Source organism: Eubalaena glacialis, chromosome 16, assembly GCF_028564815.1.
Source record: "Eubalaena glacialis isolate mEubGla1 chromosome 16, mEubGla1.1.hap2.+ XY, whole genome shotgun sequence".
Taxonomy (NCBI): domain Eukaryota; kingdom Metazoa; phylum Chordata; class Mammalia; order Artiodactyla; family Balaenidae; genus Eubalaena; species Eubalaena glacialis.
In genome coordinates this window covers 56667752-56685726 of record NC_083731.1, presented here as the reverse complement: position 1 = coordinate 56685726, position 17975 = coordinate 56667752, and the positions used below count along the sequence as shown (strand labels likewise).

At 35.6% G+C, this 17975-nt stretch overlaps 1 protein-coding gene across 1 annotated transcript in view; it reads left to right on the top strand.

The window, feature by feature from the left end:
• TDRD3 (tudor domain containing 3) overlaps nt 1-17975 on the top strand; it is a 229216-nt gene that overhangs the window by 161657 nt on the left and 49584 nt on the right. The window contains exon 11 of the mRNA XM_061170837.1: nt 7585-8435. Coding sequence (XP_061026820.1) covers nt 7585-8435 — 851 coding nt within the window. The remainder of the gene's footprint in view (nt 1-7584; nt 8436-17975) is intronic.

The following is a 17975-nucleotide window of genomic DNA, read 5'->3' as shown; positions in this document are numbered from 1 at the left end:
CTGTGTCCTTTCTACTTTCAAGCTTGCCAGCTTGTTGCTTTCTTGTAGGACTTGCTGAAGGCAATAAGAAGTAACCAACACCTTTCATCACCCTGACATTTTCATACCAAGTTCTCTAAAGCATTGGCCTCATTAGTTAGGTGGTCTCAGTTCCAAGACAACAGGCTACAGTTTAACCAAACAATGAGGAGTGCCAACTTCTGTTAGGGGATGAAGCGGCTTTCACTACCCTGTACCCTTCCTTTACTAAACAAGTTTTACATTTTAGGTCTGTCACTTGTATCACTCTTTTTCCTGACACTAATTTCTGAATTAGTTTGCATTAAGCTCTAAGCCACAGAAATCCAAATATGCAAAAAAGTAATTTATTGGATTATATAACTGGAAGGTCTTTCTCTGTCTCTGAATTGTGTGTTGATGGGCTGTCTTCACATGGTAGCAAAGATTGGCCCAGGTAGCACCAGGTATAGCATAAGGCCAACGTATATAAGGGGGCATAATGACATAAAAAGATAGGCATGTAAAAACACTTATCTTAATTTTGCAAGCACATTTTTTCTGGGAAAAGATATATACCTTTCATCATATAATTATTGATTCCCCAAGCTCAACTCCCAGTGGGGATGTTGTCATTTGTGTGTGTGAAGAGGCTGAAATTCCTATTGGATGACTCTTTGGACTTGGATGGTCTCTTTGACAGTTGTTGGTGTCAAATCTCCATTCATAATATGAAAAAGTAATAAAATATTTCTCAGAAACAATCAAATGGCCCTTATACCTGGAATATCAGACAGAAAAAGACCTTCCATCTTCTGATGTCTATATCTGCCTCCTTCTTAGTCAGGAGAGCTTAGGCCATCTTAATTGATTCTGGATTATATGTTAAAGGGGAGGGAGTAGTTATCACTGAAAGCAGAGTTCTGTTACCAAAAGAAGGGGAGAATTGAATGGATGCTGTGGCAGATAAATACAACTGATTCTACCACTAACTTAACTCACAGCTCTTGTATTTACTAGTTGTATGTCTTTGGGAAAGTTATATAATCTCTCAAACCTTAATTTCATTATTGGGAAATGGGGAAACAGTAGCACCACCTAAGTTTAGAGTTATTGAGAAGATCAAATTAGATAATGCATAAAAGTGCTAAGCACAGTGTTTGGCACATAGGCTTCCATATAGTGGTAGTTCTAACACCACCACCACCACCACCACTATCATCATCGTTACCATCATTGTGATTAGCAGTAGTAGCAATAGCATCCTCCACTCATTGTGTCCTCATCTCCTCCCCTACTACCCAACTTTAGGCCTTCATCAACCCTCCACTGACTCTTTGCAGAACTTTATCATCTCTTCCTCCATTTTGCAAACAGTGATCTTTCAAGACACAAATTTGATCCCACTACCCCCTTGCTTAAAATGCTCCATTGACTCTTCTTGTTGGCAGAATAAAATTCAGATTATATTACATATACTATTTTTGTGGAGTTCCATTTCTTTATTTTCTGTGGATTTTGTGAGAAGTAGCATTTTTCTTGGTTAATGGTACTGCATAATTTCAAATTCCACATAATATTCAGATGTAATATATTTAGATGGTAGCAGGTATAATATTAATGGTTGATGAGTAATGCATATGAAGTCGCAGGCTTTTGATGGTTGGTAGGTGTCTTTAAAGAGTTTTGTTTTATTTTCATTTAATCAAGTTTCAAGTCAGTTTAAATAGTTTGACTTATAGATTTATAGCTTGAATTTTAAAGAATGAAGAATAGGGATACAGGAAGGGAATGTGATAGAATGGTAACAGTTTAATTGGAAGGCCAGAAAACTAGGTCAAGAAGACAAGGAGAATGTGTATGTGTTAAGCTAGATGTTCTTGTGAAGGATTTCCTCAAGAAAGGATTGCCCATGTATTGAGTATCGTGTATGTTTACATCCAGTTGCATCAAACAACATTCCTCCTCATTTCCCTATGCAACTGACTGATTGAAATTGATGGTGGAATGCTTACTTGGAAGCCAGGGATGAATGATTGCTATGTGAACAGTCATAAGCAGTTAGCCAAAGAGAGAAAATGTGTAGTTATCTACCCACTGCCTGTCACTTTCTCTCTATCCCTAACCACCAGAATGACCTTCCCAGTCCTTGATTTTTTCTTATAGGACTGATTTCTTTCTACCGTTCCTTTTTTTTTTTTTTTAAGTGCAAATTTACCCCACATATCTAGATAGTGCTTTAAGGTTAACTTGAGATAGTTGTTTCTAATTCTGTCATGTGGACTTGTTACCTTAACAGTGAATAGTCTGTACCAGTGATACTGTAGTCTATACTGGTATAGTGTCTGATTTTGAATAAGTACAGATAAGTACTGAAATTGAGAGTAAGTATTCAGAAACTCTTTTAGCAGTTTGTCAATGCCTCAATATTTGTTATTGCATTTTACAAAAGTGACAGTCAACAGTTGATTGGAAATTAAAACCAGAACCAATAACTACAACAAAAACCCTAGTCCTTAGCTAGAATTACTTTGAAATGCTCTGATCTGTGTTGTTATGACATTGTGGTCCCTCGATTTGCAAGCATTCTGACAGCATAGCACCTGACATTATCCAGGTAGTTTAAGGTGTTAGATAAAATAGCAGGTGGAAAGTGAAAATATGCCACAGTGCTGCACAGGTAATGTCCGGATTATTAATGTAAAGTTAGTAGTTATTTGAATTTAAAAATTAATTGTATATAGAAATTTACATGTGGATTTAGGGATAACTTTAGTGAAAAATTTTAAAGGTAATATATAGAAAGTTGGTGAAAATTGGCTTACCGTGAATTTGAAATACACTTTTTAAAGATATGTTAAGTTTTTAAAAAATCAAGGAGAGATACTCAGCAGGCAGTAGAATTTAGAGATTGAATAGAGCTGGAAGAGCCAGCAAAGGAAACTGAGAAGACAGCTGCCAAAAAGTAGGAGTAGAAACAGAGATAAGGATGGGAAGTGTCCATTGGGTTTACATAGCATTAAGAGTGTGCTGGTGAATGTTTAACAACTGGCTCTGGGGGAAGAGGTGGGAGGCAGGGGAGGGATGCTCTGATTTTTAGCTTTTCCTGATTTCTGTGGTGTAAATATTCCACTATGGCTAATTTCAAGCTATCAACAATTAGCTAATTTCAATCTGCAACCAGATTGCAGATTTTCTGAAAATTTAATAATCAGTTTTTGTGCAATATTCAGACTGGCTCCAACACACCACTGATTGGAGAACTTGACAAAAATAGTGTCAGTTAAGTAGTGGGGTTAGAAGACAAGCTGAAGGATATCCAGTAGATAAATGTTCTATGGATGTTAAAGTGATTATTTTGAAGAGAGTGGTAAGAAAGGACGTATTTAATATAGCATGAAAAAGTTATGCTTTAGGCTTGGGGTGATGGGCAATTTCTCTTCCTATAACATAATATTTTTAAAAGGCTACAGTTTATTTTTTTACTATATGGAGAACATAATCATTTAATAACCACTTGTGTTTATATGTACCTGCTAAGAATGAAACATAGTTCCTTGTCTTAACCTTTTTAATCTAAGTCAGAATTCATACAGAATAAATTTATAGAGGAAGTAACTTTTAACAGAGGAAACAAAGTATAAATTTTGAGCTGATAGATAAAATTTTATAGCCAAAGAGTTTTGTGATCATTACAGAATATATATAATATCTAATGATATTTTACACAAAAGCCTTGATTTGTATAACTGAGAAAATTAGTTGAAAATTTTGATGAAAAAAAAATGTAATTGGGTTTATATATAGACATAGAAATATTAGAAAGTGTTATGCTTCTGTTTTAATGTGAATTCATGTACTAATCAGTTAATACCATCTTTTTGTAACAAGTATCTTTAATGATTTGTTTTTATTTTGCTTTATTTGTTGAAGGATTACTCAGCAATAATTTTAACTATTCTTCTTGAATTAATGTCTGCATTAGTAGGTAACCTGTTGTACTGTGGTACTATGACTTTTTAAAAATAGTCTCTAGCCCATAAATGGCCATTCCTTTGGTTTTGCAAAAGAGCTTTTGTGATTTCTGCATCGCACCAGAAATGAACAAATGTAGGTGATAAAATTGTAGTTAACATGTTGGTTACATTCTGTTTTGTTCCTGTGGGCAGGCAGCTTGGCATAGTGAGAAAATCGTGGGCTTTTGCTTCAGTTAGATTTGAGTTAAGCTCTGGCTTCAACGTTTTCTAGCTGTTAGCCTTCCTTTTTGTTAATTCACTTGTAAAATGGGGATAATAATATTGCCCTTCAGCGTGGTTGGGAGAATTATATGAAGTAATGTAGTCAAAAGACCTTAAAGTAGAGTCAGGTACGTAGTATAAAGTCTTAATTAAGTCATTTCTTCAGGTAAGTGTCTCAGAATAAAATGAAGAGTCATCTTGGGAAATAAAATATACCTGTTTTTCTACTATAAAAAGCAGGGACAACTGTGACTGGAGAGTGAATACTCTGCAAAGAAGTATTAATATTTTAAGATACCTGATTAATTAAGCACATTCTTATGTACAAACCCAAATAATTTGTGACAGTTAATAAATTCGTTCTTAATGATCCTTGCATATCAAATCATGGGGCTGTGAAACATTGTAATCAATTATCTTGTAAAGATGCATTTTGAAACTCAATGATCTGGTCTAATAGGAACATTTTATTACAAGGCAAATGAAACTCATGTAGTAGTCTTTGATTAATTTTATCATATGAACTTTTATCACTTTAATTTTTTAGATGTTTTCAGTTTTATCTATTTTGTGATGAATTTTTCTGTCATTTTTTTGCTAATCTTTTTTTTTTTTTCTCCTATTTAATATTAAATGTTACCAATTTCCATTTATGCTTTTGTTTCATCTTTCCCCTTCAGGTCATTAAAAAAAAGAAAAAAATAGTGATGCATTTTATTCTCCTTCCTATACAGAACACTGTCTCAGTATATTCCTATTAGAGTGACTGTAGACCTGACCCCTGGTGCCAATTAGTATTTTGGTGGTTTGGAATCATCATGCCTCCTCAGGAAAGGTGGCAGAGAGCCACTAGATTCCTACTGCAGAATTCAGGAGCTTTCTGTTTGACTTTTTTAGGCTATTTCTTAATATATTTAAAATCACTGTTCCACAATTTAGTGATTGAGCATATTCTTTTATTTATTTAATAGATTAGTTCAGTTTCAAAATATTTACTTTATGTCTGACTTCATTACTTAACTACTTAAGATAAAAGGTATTAGGTTTAAGGAAATCCAAGAATGATGAAACCTTTAAGGACCTTCCTTGGCTTACTGTTATTTTATTTTGGAATGAAATGGATGTATATGAAAACTATGTTCTTTAAAAAGCACAATTTTATCTTCTGCCTCATTGAGTTTATTTTTTTAAAGGCGTTCTTATTTAAAAAGCAGTTTCCTTTATAGATTCTTCTCTCACTATATTGCCTCAGCATAATAATGCAAATGAAGTATATTCTTTAGTAGTAAAATTAATTGTTTTATTCTGTAATCTAATGTAATATTCAGTTAAATAGATTAGGAAATCTTTACCTTTTTTCTTCTTTTAGAATAACTGAAATCAAATTCTCCCACACCTACCAAGCCTAATTGAAGCCTTCATTCCGTGTATATGGTTATTCAACTGCCATTTGTAGTCCAGGATACTCAGTTACTCTCATGATAACTTAAGTTATTTGTATTTCCTGATCATCATAGATTTTGGTGTCCCTAACTAGAATAATTTTGAAAAATTGATCCCTAAACACAGATCTAAAAAGCTTACTCCCCGAATATCTATTCAAACCTTGTTGTCAGGAAATAAAATACCTTCATATTTGATTTATTTTGGAAGCTGAAAAATTTGTTCAATTCAATATATAAAGGACTTTACCTCTCTCTATTAAATAAACCCCACAACACCTGTATGTTACGACTACTGTGGGGACTATTGATAATGTGTATAAAGTGCTAGTGTGGGGTACCTAATACATAGCAGATTGTCAGCAAGAGACGGCTCCTGCCTTTATTCTCTAATAATGACTGGAACAAATGCCAAAACATGCTTTCTGCTGAAAATGCTCATTTGTGTCCATTTTTCTTCTCTCTAAAGAAAAAATTAATATTGACTACAGTGGTTTAAAAATAAGATATTTCTGTTATATTTGTAAAGCCCATCTTGAGAAAAAGTGATTTTGTAAAAATGTCTCTGTAGATGGTCTTGGCTAGTATTTGAGATCTTGCATATTTGAAAAATCTTTATTCTTTGTCACAATTAATGGGTGGTTTGGCTGAATATAGAATTGTACTTAGAAAATAATTTTCCTTTAATTTCAAAGACATTTAAAGTCTGTTAGATGGCCTTCTAGCTTCCAGTGGTTCCATTGAGAAGTTTCTTTTCATTTTGAGCCTTGATCTTTAGTCTTGACTTGCTTTGTCACTCAGGAACTTTTAAAGGTCTTCTCTTTATTCCTGTTGATCTAAACATTTTATCTGGTACCTTTTTTCCTCCAGTGGGTGTTTGGAAATGTATGGAGACAGTTTGGGTAGTCACTGTGACTAGGAATGCTGAGGGAGAATGCTTTGGGATTTAGTATCTGGAGGTCAAAGAAGTTAATTTTCTTGCAAATACAGGAAACATTCTCACCCAGAATGTCAATAGTGCCCCTGTTAAGAAGTATTGTGACCGTGGGGATATGTAAGAATACTCCTGATCTGCATATTGATTATAGTGTATGACAAGAGAAACAAGATGTGCACACTAAAGACCAGTCGATATGATTGGTAATAGTGTTATAGACATGCTACGTGAAACAATGGAGGAAGAAAGAGTAAGTGACACAGTACAGATTGAAGTAGAATAAAAATCATTATGTGAAATATAACCATCAGATTATGAGTATATATTTACCATGTTACTGATTTTGATTTCTAGTTGGACATTATCTGCACTATTTTGCTTAATCATATTTTTGACACTTTTTTCTGTATTTCCAAGTAGTACCTGTTCTTAATTACTTTGATAGGTCTATAGTAAATATCTAATTGTAATCCAAACACTTGGCAATTCTAGTTCCAGAAAGATTTGAGAAATATTTTTTTTTGCAAAGACTAGAACTTGACTGACAATGATAGCTATACATTTTAAATGGGACTGGGATTCAGAAAGGAGTTGAGCAAGGGTTGTACTTGTACAGTTTCATAGCAGCTTCTGTGTTATCAGGTTGCAGTTCTATTTCATTACTGTCTTGGGAAATGAATTACCAGAATAGCATATATAGATTGGCTGTGTTATAACAGTGCAAACATTCAGTGACAAAGACAACTTGTTTTTGAATTATCCACCATTTATTCATGGTTCATATCATTGCTTTACTTCACTAATGTGGCTAACCAGGCAAACTGTACATTAGAAATACAGGACTCTAACAAAGCAAAGAGAGATTAAGATAATGAGGTGGGAAGATAGTGGAAGATGTTAAAATAGTAGTTTGATAATTAAGTATTAATGCAGAGTCTTCATTTTAATATGCATATGATTTACTTTTCAGAACCTAAATCACAGCCACAGCAGCTTCATCAAGGACAACACAGATTGTCAAATACTGAGCAAAATGGAGTAAAAGATAATAATCAACCAAGATATCTTCCTCGAAATGATACCAGACAGCCAAGAAATGAAAAACCTCCTCGTTTTCAAAGAGACATCCAAAATTCAAAGTCAATTTTAGAAGGCAGTGGATTACCTAGAAACAGAGGTTCTGAAAGACCAATTACTTCTTCAGGATCTGAAGTATGGGCTGAAGAGAGAATCAAGTGTGATAGACCATATTCTAGATATGATAGAACTAAAGATACTTCATACCCTTTAAGTTCCCAGCACAATGATGCTGCATTTAAAAAAAGGGATAACTCTATGCAAAGCAAATCAGGAAAAGTTCCATCCTATGCAGAGGCAAAAGAAAATCCACTTCCTCAAGAATCCATAGATTATAATAATCAAAAACGTGGGAAAAGAGAAAGCCAAACAGCAAATCCTGATCATTTTTATGATAGGAAACCACGAACAATAAATAATGAAGCTTTTAGTGGTGTAAAAATTGAAAAACATTTTAATGTAAATGCTGATTACCAGAATCCTGTCCGAACGAATAGTTTCATTGGTGTTCCAAATGGAGAGACAGAAATGCCACTGAAGGGAAGGCGAGTAGGACCTATTAAGCCAGCAGGACCCATCACAGCTACACCCTATGATGATAAAATGTTTTACAATAGTGGACCCAAAAGAAGATCTGGGCCAATTAAACCAGAAAAAGTACTAGAATCATCTATTCCTATGGAGTATGCAAAACTGTGGAAACCTGGAGATGAATGTTTAGCACTTTATTGGGAAGACAACAAGGTATGCATGTTATAAAGTTAATTAAATACTAATAGTACTGAATGTAACCGTCTAGTGAGACCATAGAAAGCCATTGCTTTGGGACTGAGTTGTGTTCTATGATTGTACTTGTTTGTAAAGTCTTTGAATAGATGTATACATATATAACTTATCAAAGGAAAAACAAAATATTTAGTATTTTTTATGGATGCTTAGGAGTCCCATAGGATTTGGTTATGTTAGGTTTGATTTTCACTTGCATATCAGAAAAGTACTGTAAAAGTGATTAAGTGAAGTTGATGAGTTACTTCAGTTATCATCAACTGAACTATTAATATTTTCTTTCTAGTAAAATTATACTGATTCACAAGGAAGAAAATCAGTTGAATGGCACACAAATTCTGCAGATTTCACTTTATTTAAAGATAAATACACAGTCAGCCTACTTTAAAAAAAATTAAGAGCAGGAAGGTTAATTATTTAGCTAATAATAAATAATTTAAGAAACAAATCATTTAAACAATCTTCAGTTCTACATTATATTCTGGCTAAAAGGGAAAGAGGGAAATCATGAAAAAAAAAAAGAAAGAAGATGAGGTTGAGAAGGAATACAGTGCATCAGATAAAAGAGCCTGGCTGAGAGGGAGAAGACCAACACAGTGCAAACAGGAAGGGGAAGAGGACAGAGGGACCCTCAGAGAGAAGGGCCTTTGTACGTGTTTCCCCTTCTGCCCAGCATGCTCTTCCACCAACTACTCTTCTGATCCTTGAGGACTTGGCTCAGATACTTCCTAAAAGAAGCCCTTCTTTTCTGCCTCCTCATCCCTTCTACATTATTGTCTTTCTCAATCAGTGCCTTGTTCACTTTCTAAAACTTATCACAGTTTGTTAAGTAGTTTTGGTTTTGGTTCCTGCATTGATAACTCTTTCCCCTACCATGATTTTAAGTTCCTTGAAGGCAGGACCATGTATCTCTAGTTTTTCCTCTATTGCCCTGTTCCTCTCATAGTGTAGGGATTTCATAATTATTTGTTGACTTTGTTAACTAGTTCATTCTCAAGGGGGCACTTACACAGGAAAAAAGTCGAGTAGTTAGGGGACTGGAGATATTAGCAAGGTAATAAAAACAGAGGTGAGTTATAGTGTGAGGGACCTAGGTGGATGTGAGGATCAAGTCAAAAAATATTTGAAATAAATATTTCATATGTAGAGTAGTTTCAGTTGATAAGGGTGTGCCTGTGTGTGGCTAAAAGGAGTGGTGGAAGTAAAGTTAACTGAAAATTTCAAGGAACTGAAATTCAGGCTAGGAAGTGTGGTTGGATCTTTTAAAAGATGCTGTAGGGCTTGGGATCAGGAGGTGTTATCTAATAATAGGAGCAAAGAGGGGTCCAGGTACAACTAGATGGCATAGTCTTTTAAGGTTTTGGTATGAATGTGGGATAACATTTGTCTAGAAGCAGCATCTCTACTGTCAAGTTTTTATTCAAGGCTAAAAGCAGAGGAGGAGACAGCACTAGCTGTGTCTTTTCTTTTTTTCAAGAAAAGCAAAAGCCTTCCCAGAAATACCAACAGACAATTTCATTGGTTGGAACTGTTTCACATGGCTTCTCCTTGGCTATTAGAGAGACTTGGAAAGCAAGTACAGGCGTTCTTCACTATCTAGACTCTTACTCTTGCAGCTGAGACCACTCACTTTCCCAAATACAACAACTATTTGATTTGGCTAGTGAGGGATTACTTGTGCTTAACTGTTTCTCCATTATGGTAGAGGCAAGAAGTAGTTGGAAGTCAGTGTTAGTTTATAGAACTAACATTGTCTACCTTAGAGGGAGGGTTCACTTCTGTCAGATGCTTCTGTGAAAGGTTAAGATGAGGATGGAAATTTTATTTTGCATTGGACAGTGTGGAGTTGATGGTGACCTTGACGAGCAGAGGAAGTAAATGATTAATAATTAATCATTAATAATGTTTGAAAGGCTTGGTAAAAGACTCAGGCTTTCCATTGAAATCCCATAAGGATTGTGCCCTAGTAGTAAGTGCAAAATACAAACAAGCCAGTACAACGCCTAAAATCAACGCTTTACATGATTAAGGATATCTCCTTGTACTCTGTCTGCCTGCCCCCCAAAATATAATCCTCTTTTGGGGAAAAGTAACATTTTCTATACAGATCCTCTTCATAGTATTTCATCTACAATGTATGGCATCCTATAAAAAATTATGAGGCATGGTTAAAAATACAAAGAGAGAGAGAGAGAATATGAAAGACCAGAAACAAATAAAGCAACAGAGAATAACAGACCTAAGATATTCAGATATTACACTTAGACAAGTTCTTCAACAAATATTGAGTATTCAACAGACCATAATTGAGTAGCTGCTAAGTGTTAGGTGCTTGGGATATATCAGATAGTTTTGTCTGTGCCATTACCCAAATGCCTTCAAATACCTGATGAGATTGTTATTAAAGCTTTACTTTCAATTGTAATTTTCCCAGAAAATCAATGATACTGAATTCATCTATTGCCTCTACTGAATATGTTCAAAATAATGTCATATAGCTTCTGAAAGATAGTGCCTAATATTTCCCAAAATGTTTTGAGCTTTTAGAGTATTCTTAGAATAATTGGATGATCGTCTAAGATGACTACTTTGAATTTACGTGGATGTATACATTCAGTTTAGAGTGAAGGACTGTAGGCTCTGTATAGATGTACCTTTAAGCAAATAAGATAAATAATATTCACTCTCTGAAAGAGATGGCATTAGTTATCTTCTGAAACCACCTAATTTAAGGGATAACTTTTAAGTGTCTTTTCAAGAATAGGCAACTTTCCAATTTTCTAGCCAGAGACTAAGGTAAAGATTTAAGAAAAGCATTGTCTATAACTGTCATTAAGAAACCATAATCTTAATTGCATTGTAATGATGTTTTGGAAATAATCAGTTAGTATCATTTAAAACATTCCTCATGATATCTTGCCTTCTCTCAAGCTTTACTTCCATAGAAGGATTTGAGCATTCGGGACAACGCTTTTTCTCCCTGTATGTCTGCCATAACTAGTTCAGCTCTTTCAGCCCTTTCAACTGGGATATTGTAACAGCTTCCAAATTGGTCTCCTTGCCTTAACTCTTATTCCTCTTAAACTTGTCACTGAAACTGCCAACACTGTGATCTTGGTCTTAGAGCATGTCATTCTTCCTAGTTAAAATCTTTCACTTGTAGTCTTTAGCATGCATATAGAGCCTCTATCAGCTGGTCCTTACCTTCTTGTCCTATTGGTTGACCCTTTTCACATCATGCCATAGTTAATTTGAAACTGCTTGTTGTTTCCTATACTCTTCTTCATGTTTTATGTCTCTGTAACTTTCCCTGGAACACCCTCCTCAGTTCTTAACTTGGCTAAATACTGTTCATCCTTGAAGACTGTATCCGTTGTCATCTGCCCCAGGAAGCTTTTCCTGAACTCCTCAGCTTTATTAAGTGCCGTATCACTATGCCTTTACTGCAGTACTTTCCACATTATATAGAAGTCATTTTTGACATGTAGTTCCTAAAAGGATGTCAAGTTATTTGTTTTCCTAGGATATATTATGACTGGCTGTCATTGTTGAACTTACCTGTTGAACTTACCTGAACTGACATTAATTATCTAAGAAGCTTACAACTGAAGCATGGGTCCAGAAATACAGCAATTTACAGAACACAGACGTGTAAGGCTAAGAAATAAAGGAGGAAGGGAGAGATGTGAATGTATAATAAGAACTCTAAGATAAGGAAAATTCTAGCATGGTATCTCTAAATTTGCTAGCATCCACATCTGGAAAGGAAAATACCATGGATTAACTTAATAACTTTTGTAATATGAAGTATACTAGTTATTCAGTGAAAACAGGGACTTCCCTGGCGGTCCAGTGGTTAAGACTTTGCCTTCAAATGCAAGGGGTGCGGGTTCGATCCTTGGTCGGGGAGCTAAGGTCCCACGTGCCTTGGGGCCAAAAAACCAAAAAATATAAAACAGAAGCAATATTGTAACAAATTCAATAAAGACTTTAAAAAAAAAAAGCGTCACTTATTTAAAAAAAAAATCAGTGAAAGCAGGTTCTTTCCTGGTACACCCAGAGTAACTGCTATTTTAGAAGATTGTAGAGAATAAGAATTTTTGTTGTGTTTAGTATTTTTTGATTCTGGTGAGCCTATTAATGTTACTGAACTCAGGCTTGGCTGTTCATAGCTTGAAAGCCAAATCTCGAGAGACAAGTGTTGGGTAAAAGGAAAGATGGCTTTATTGAGGAAGCTGGCAGTCCTGGGAAGAAGATGGACTCGTGTCCCAAAAAACTAACTCCACATTGCTGATTGGGGGGCAAGAGCTTTTAAAGGGGACTTTCAGGGATGTACGGGTGGAGGGAGGGGTTGGGGGAGGGGAGCTACATGCAGAACAGTACAGTCAGCTCCAGCAATCATCTTGAAATTGGTCGTGCAGTGATCTGATCATCATATGATTGTTTTAAGTACAAGTAATCTTCAACTCCAGCGTCGGTGTGTTCCCATTTTCTTGAGGCCAGTTCTTGGAATTGTGTAAGATGGAACAGCTTATGTCATGGCTACAGTCATCATGTGGTTAACTTTTTCTACCTGGTGGGGGTTTCAGTATCTGCAAAACAGCTCAAAGGATACAGCTCAGAATATTTATCTATAGCCCTGGAGGAGAAACTAAAGGTCCTTGACTTTGCTTGATGGCTAAAGTATCAATATTATTATTTTGTCTTGCTTGACTATTTTCCTTTGTTTCTGCATTTTCTCACTTCTCTGATTAAATTTATTCTTTGACTAAAGTTTTTCTACAGACAAGAGGCAGGTGGAGGACATGGAGGGAGAGGGGTGTTTGTCCTGGGAAGGTCCTATAGGGTCCTGTTATATTAAGAGTTACTGTTAGAGTAGAGTGTTATATTAGAGCATCCTACTGCCCTAGTTTGAAGAAAACATTCCTTAAGAGTAAATAAGAGTTTTATGAGTTTTTCGTTTCCATTTCATATTCACTAAGCAACGTTCAGACGTATAATTTGAGTCCTGAATGAGTTGACCTATAGTGGAGGGAATACTCCAATCAGTTGACCTACTCCCAGTTACCTCAACAGATAAATTTAAAAATTGTAGTTGTTATGTAAATTCAGTTCCTAGTGAGTTTGTTAATGTGTGTTGGTTCCAAGAGCCAAGGAACACTGGGTAAACAGATGAAATAAAAGTGTCCGGTCTTACAGTGTCTCAAATCCTATAAATCCTGGATATAAGTAATGTGCTTACTTTTTACCTGAAAACCCTCCTTCACCACAGCTGTCTGTATGACTGCAACATTGAGCCTTTTACTTTGGGTTTTTTTTTTTTTTGTCATATATTTCTGTTTTTTAAATACATTGCTCCATACTTAAATATTCTGATTAGTACATAAGAGTCATCTTACCAGTGTTAGTCAAAGGGCTTCAATGGCTAACAACAAAACATAACACTAGTTCTTTTTTTTTTTTTTTTTTTTTTTGATGTGCTAAGTCCATTTTTTTTTTTTTTTTTAAACATCTTTCTTGAAGTATAATTGCTTTACAATGGTGTGCTAGCTTCTGCTTTACAACAAAGTGAATCAGTTACACATATACATATGTTGCCATATCTCTTCCCTCTTGCATCTCCCTCCCTCCCACCCTCCCTATCCCACCCCTCTAGTTGGTCACAAAGCACCGAGCTGATCTCCCTGTGCTATGCGGCTGCTTCCCACTAGTTATCTATTTTACATTTGGTAGTGTATATATGTCCATGACACTCTCTCACCCTGTCACATCTCACCCCTCCCCCTCCCCATATCCTCAAGTCCATTCTCTAGTAGGTCTGTGTCTTTATTCCCATCTTGCCACTAGGTTCTTCATGACCTCTTTTTTTTTTTTCCCTTAGATTCCATATATATGTGTTAGCATACTGTATTTGTTTTTCTCTTTCTGACTTACTTCACTCTGTATGACAGACTCTAACTCCATCCACCTCATTACAAACACCTCCATTTCATTTCTTTTTATGGCTGAGTAATATTCCATTGTATATATGTGCCACATCTTCTTTATCCATTCATCCGATGATGGACACCTAGGTTGCTTCCATGTCCTGGCTATTGTAAACAGAGCTGCAATGAATATTTTGGTACATGACTCTTTCTGAATTATGGTTTTCTCAGGGTATATGCCCAGTAGTGGGATTGCTGGGTCGTATGGTAGTTCTATTTTTAGTTTTTTAAGGAACCTCCATAATGTTCTCCATAGTGGCTGTATCAATTTACATTCCCACCAACAGTGCAAGAGTGTTCCCTTTTCTCCACACCCTCTCCAGCATTTACTGTTTCTAGATTTTTTGATGATGGCCATTCTGACCGGTGTGAGAAGATACCTCATTGTAGTTTTGATTTGCATTTCTCTAATGATTAATGATGTTGAACATTCTTTCATGTGTCTGTTGGCAATCTGTAGATCTTCTTTGGAGAAATGTCTATTTAGGTCTTCTGCCCATTTTTGGATTGGGTTGTTTGTTTTTTTGTTATTGAGCTGCATGAGCTGCTTGTAAATCTTGGAGATTAATCCTTTGTCCGTTGCTTCATTTGCAAATATTTTCTCCCATTCTGAGGGTTGTCTTTTGGTCTTGTTTATGGTTTCCTTTGCTGTGCAAAAGCTTTTAAGTTTCGTTAGGTCCCATTTGTTTATTTGTGTTTTTATTTCCATTTCTCTAGGAGCTGGGTCAAAAAGGATCTTGCTGTGACTTATGTCATACAGTGTTCTGCCTATGTTTTCCTCTAAGAGTTTGATAGTGTCTGGCCTTACACTTAGGTCTTTAATCCATTTTGAGTTTATTTTTGTGTATGGTGTTAGGGAGTGTTCTAACTTCATACTTTTACATGTACCTGTCCAATTTTCCCAGCACCACTTATTGAAGAGGCTGTCTTTTCTCCACTGTATATGCTTGCCTCCTTTATCAAAGATAAGGTGACCATATGTGCGTGGGCTTATCTCTGGGCTTTCTATCCTGTTCCATTGATCTATATTTCTGTTTTTGTGCCAGTACCAAACTGTCTTGATTACTGTAGCTTTGTAATATAGTCTGAAGTCAGGGAGCCTAATTCCTCCAGCTCCATTTTTCGTTCTCAAGATTGCTTTGGCTATTCGGGGTCTTTTGTGTTTCCATACAAATTGTGAAATTTTTTGTTCTAGTTCTGTGAAAAATGCCATTGGTAGTTTGATAGGGATTGCATTGAATCTGTAGACTGCTTTGGGTAGTATAGTCATTTTCACAATGTTGATTCTTCCAATCCAAGAACATGGTACATCTCTCCATCTATTTGTATCATCTTTAATTTCTTTCATCAGTGTCCTATAATTTTCTGCATACAGGTCTTTTGTCTCCTTAGGTAGGTTTATTCCTAGGTATTTTATTCTTTTTGTTGCAATGGTAAACGGGAGTGTTTTCTTAATTTCACTTTCAGATTTTTCGTCATTAGTGTATAGAAATGCAAGAGATTTCTGTGCATTAATTTTGTATCCTGCTACTTTACCAAATTCATTGATTAGCTCTAGTAGTTTTCTGGTAGCATCTTTTGGATTCTCTATGTATAGTATCATGTCATCTGCAAACAGTGACAGCTTTACTTCTTCTTTTCCGATTTGGATTCCTTTTATTTCTTTTTCGTCTCTGATTGCTGTGGCTAACACTTCCAAAACTATGTTGAATAATAGTGGTGAGAGTGGGCAACCTTGTCTTGTTCCTGATCTTAGTGGAAATGGTTTCAGTTTTTCACCATTGAGGACAATGTTGGCTGTGGGTTTGTCATATACGGCCTTTATTATGTTGAGGAAAGTTCCCTCTATGCCTACTTTCTGCAGGACTTTTATCATAAATGGGTGTTGAATTTTGTCGAAAGCTTTCTCTGCATCTATTGAGATGATCATATGGTTTTTCTCCTTCAATTTGTTAATATGATGTATCACGTTGATTGATTTGCGTATATTGAAGAATCCTTGCATTCCTGGAATAAACCCCACTTGATCATGGTGTATGATCCTTTTAATGTGCTGTTGGATTCTGTTTGCTAGTATTTTGTTGAGGATTTTTGCATCTATGTTCATCAGTGATATTGGCCTGTAGTTTTCTTTCTTTGTGACATCTTTGCCTGGTTTTGGTATCAGGGTGATGGTGGCCTCGTAGAATGAGTTGGGGAGTGTTCCTCCCTCTGCAATATTTTGGAAGAGTTTGAGAAGGATAGGTGTTAGCTCTTCTCTAAATGTTTGATAGAATTCGCCTGTGAAGCCATCTGGTCCTGGGCTTTTGTGTGTTGGAAGATTTTTAATCACAGTTTCAATTTCAGTGCTTGTGATTGGTCTGTTCATATTTTCTATTTCTTCCTGGTTCAGTCTCGGCAGGTTGTGCATTTCTAAGAATCTGTCCATTTCTTCCAGGTTGTCCATTTTATTAGCATAGAGTTGCTTGTAGTAATCTCTTATGATCGTTTGTATTTCTGCAGTGTCAGTGGTTACTTCTCCTTTTTCATTTCTAATTCTATTAATTTGAGTCTTCTCCTTTTTTCTCTTGATGAGTCTGGCTAATGGTTTATGAATTTTGTTTATCTTCTCAAAGAACCAGCTTTTAGTTTCATTGATTTTTGCTATTGTTTCCTTCATTTCTTTTTCATTTATTTCTGATCTGATCTTTATGATTTCTTTCCTTCTGCTAGCTTTGGGGTTTTTTTGTTCTTCTTTCTCTAATTGCTTTAGGTGCAAGGTTAGGTTGTTTATTCGAGATGTTTCCTGTTTCTTGATGTAGGCTTGTATTGCTATAAACTTCCCTCTTAGAACTGCTTTTGCTGCATCCCATAGGTTTTGGATCGTCGTGTCTCCATTGTCATTTGTTTCTAGGTATTTTTTGATTTCCCCTTTGATTTCTTCAGTGATCACTTCGTTATTAAGTAGTGTATTGTGTAGCCTCCATGTGTTTGTATTTTTTACAGATCTTTTCCTGTAATTGATATCTAGTCTCATAGCGTTGTGGTCGGAAAAGATACTTGATACGATTTCAATTTTTTTAAATTTACCAAGGCTTGATTTGTGACCCAAGATATGATCTATCCTGGAGAATGTTCCATGAGCACTTGAGAAAAATGTGTATTCTGTTGTTTTTGGGTGGAATGTCCTATAAATATCAATTAAGTCCATCTTGTTTAATGTGTCATTTAAAGCTTGTGTTTCCTTATTTATTTTCATTTTGGATGATCTGTCCATTGGTGAAAGTGGGGTGTTAAAGTCCCCTACTATGATTGTGTTGCTGTCGATTTCCCCTTTTATGGCTGTTAGTATTTGCCTTATGTATTGAGGTGCTCCTATGTTGGGTGCATAAATATTTACAATTGTTATACCTTCCTCTTGGATCGATCCCTTGATCATTATATAGTGTCCGTCTTTGTCTCTTGTAATTGTCTTTATTTTAAAGTCTATTTTGTCTGATATGAGAATTGCTACTCCAGCTTTCTTTTGATT